This window comes from Medicago sativa, chromosome 8, assembly GCF_051527215.1.
Source record: "Medicago sativa cultivar Bolivia chromosome 8, Bolivia_mono, whole genome shotgun sequence".
Taxonomy (NCBI): Eukaryota; Viridiplantae; Streptophyta; class Magnoliopsida; order Fabales; family Fabaceae; genus Medicago; species Medicago sativa.
The window spans coordinates 67,033,305-67,036,546 of NC_140756.1; the positions used below are offsets into that span (position 1 = coordinate 67,033,305).

Below are 3,242 nucleotides of genomic sequence, written 5' to 3' on the forward strand. Positions count from 1 at the left end.
TTTTCCTTAAATTATGCCCCACCATCCCCTTGAATTGTGGCCAGGAAACAACTTTATTGGACAATTACTTTTCGCTAGCTGTTCGGGACACAATTTGTCTAGATAAATAGCATCGCTGATTGCACATAGGCATCACAAGGTGCGTAGGAGAGAAAGAAAGATATAGGCCCCTCCGATTGCTCAACCTTTGAAAGAAGTTGATCAGGAGTTATGTTCCGATCCAAAAATCTACGATTTGGATCGTACTTCCAATTGATTTTGTAGGTCGAGAGTTACGATATGTTAAAATCAATGACCTTTTCAGCAATGCGAAGGACTATAAATTAAAGCAATTACCAATATATACTTGGAGTGAAAAATAGCAAAAAGGAAATGCACTACAAAAATTAAAATGAAAACGGTCCACTTGGCCCAAAACTGTATCATACAACAAACCTAAAAAGAAGAAATAGCTAGCTTGAGAAGAAAGCCATATACAAAAGAGAATAAGAAGAAGATGATGGCATGAACAGATAATCCACCTTCCCATTGGAATCTTCATCACACCACCACTAGATTGTCCTAAATTTCCAATCGTCAAGCAAAAGGCAACAACACCCCCACACCCAACATCTCCACCATGTGCTTTACGCTATATACATATATAGTTCGGTGAATTTCTTAACTTATAAATGCATTTGCAAAAATAGCTCCAACTTTTCAACCATGTGCCAATAATCAATATTTTTCACTATAAGTATCAGTGTATCACATACATATATAATTAGCAAACACAAGCGCACTAGCTAGTGGCTACTATATATATCATTATAATGAAGCTAATAAACTAGCTGGACTAAAACAACCTTAATCCATGATATGTACCATTTGAGACAATATGCTCTGAACGTGGTGGGGACAGATTGCACTAGAAGGAAAATCAATATACTATTCATCATCACTTTGTAGCACCTTATGGAGATATTGTTTGTTTAGTGTAGTGGGAACTAAGTAATGCAAACTAGCTAGTAACTAACTAGTGCAATGCCAAGGGTATAAAAGGATGGTGTATGTAGCAATATTGTGATATATGCATTATTGGGAAGTGCTTAATAATAAGGAAAGAGATGGGGATTATGAGGAGAGTAGTATTTGCGATGGTTCTGGTTGTTGTGGTGGTCGTTGTAAATCCTTGGTTGGTTAATGGGAGAAACTTTTTTCATGAGAAGACAATGGATGTCAATGGCATCAACTCTACTAATGAAGTTTCACGTGGGGACCATAGTTTTGTGGAAGATTTTCGTGGAAGCAAGACAGGGTACTCATCTGAAAAAGTATTAGTTGAAAGGAAGCTCAATAAGGACAATGGTGGAAAAGGAGGTGCTGGAGGTGGAGGAGGTAGTGGTGGTGGTGGAGGCAATGGAGGGGGAAACGGGAGAGGTGGACATAGAAAGAGCAGAAAGGGCAATGGCGGAGGTGGAGGTGGTGGTGGTGGCGGAGGAGGAAGTTCAGGCGGAGGTGGTGGGGGTGGAGGAAGTGGACAAGGTCATGGATGGGGAGGGGGAAGCGGTGGAGGAGGTGGAGGAGGCGGTGGTGGTGGTGGTGGAGGAGGAGGAAATGGTAATGGTAAAGGTCATGGTCAAGGTGGTGGTGGTGGAAGTGGCGGAGGTGGTGGTAGAAATGGAGGAGGTGGTGGAGGAGGTGGCGGTGGTGGAGGAGGAAATGGTAATGGTCACGGTCAAGGGGGTGGTGGTGGAAGTGGCGGTGGTGGTGGTGGAAGTGGAGGAGGTGGTGGAGGAGGTGGCGGCGGTGGAGGTGGAGGAGGAAGTGGTGGTGGTGAAGGATGGGGTTGGGGTGGTGGAGAAGGAGGAAATGGTAAAGGAAATTTTAAATGTTGGGTATGGGGGTGTGGTGGTGGGGAAAGAAAATCAGAAGAAAGAAATGGAATTCGTTCTTCCAACTCCAAGGGATAATCGTGCATGCATGCATGGTGGATGAGGAAAGAAAATAAGGAATGCAACTTTTCTTTTCTTGTGGCTTTAGCTTTATTTTTGTGTTTTCATGACCTCATTTGGACGTAGTTCCCACTTTCAAGAGGCAAATAATTTTGTTTTTCTATAATCAAATCAAATCTTTACACTTTTTTTTATTATATTGTTGGACAAAAATTTAAATATTTTTCTTACATGTAATGTAATTATAGAGAAAATAAAATTGAGTGAGATATCAATTATGCTATTGATTATACAAAGCTTTTATGAGTTCATTTCATAGTACAAATATATATGAATCTTTTACCGGTTTTGTCATTGATTAATCCACTCAAGATAGTTACCATCAATCAACGATACTCACATTTTACACATCAAATGACCACAAGTTCAAGTTCTAGAAGTCATAAAGCATCTCTAAATAATCTTCCAATATATTAGAGATGCTTTAAGGAGGAGCTTTGACACATGGCGACGTTTAGCATGGGGAAATTGTAAAATTTCTCCATCTTGGGCTCATCTAAACTCAACCACTGGTTTAATAATAAATTAATAGGGATGGTTAGGATTGCTTTGTCTTGCTGACCGATAACTTGAAAGTAAAGCTGTCAAAATGGGCCGGGCCGTACGGGCCGGCCTGAAAGCCCGAATTTTTTGGAGGGCCTGGGCCGAATAATTGCAGCCCGAATTTTTTCAGGGCTTTTTAGCCCAGCCCGAAAAAGCCCGTGGCCCGTTAGGGCTGGCCCGTTCGGGCTTCGGGCGGCCCGCCAGCCCGCCAAAAAAAACTTTTTTTTTTTTTGTGTGTTATAATATATGGTCTATGAAAGGTAAGCTGAATTTGGGTGATTGTACTACTAGTACAGAATTTATTTGCTTATTTGCTAATTATGCGTTGTACAGAATGTGTACTACTAGTACATAATTTGGGCTTATTTTGGTTATAAATTCTTATGGTTCTTTTTATGTAATATGTTCTAGCTATAACTCTCCATTTCATGTCATAACTAAGCTTATCTCTAATATGCACAAACTATGATAGATCTGACTTATGTAAAGCAAGTTCTTAACTTACTCCAATAGTACATCAGAATTCTAAAACTTCCATATACACAAACAAATATTGAATTAAATTGAAAACTAAATTGTACTTAAAATTAACTACTTCTGCATTATCACTTATCAGGGCTTGAAGTACCAGTATAGGGTCGGGCTGCTTAAAACTTCCATATACACAAACACATATTGAACTACTTCTGCATTATCAGGGCTTAA

General features: G+C 39.9%; 1 protein-coding gene across 1 annotated transcript; it reads left to right on the forward strand.

Moving 5' to 3' along the window:
• Positions 1 to 522: 522 nt before the first annotated feature.
• On the forward strand, positions 523 to 2,245 carry LOC146900733 (uncharacterized). The gene has a single exon (XM_085737378.1). The coding sequence runs from the start codon at positions 1,107 to 1,109 to the stop codon at positions 1,950 to 1,952; it is 846 nt and encodes a 281-aa protein (XP_085593504.1). The 5' UTR covers positions 523 to 1,106; the 3' UTR covers positions 1,953 to 2,245.
• Positions 2,246 to 3,242: the final 997 nt, after the last annotated feature.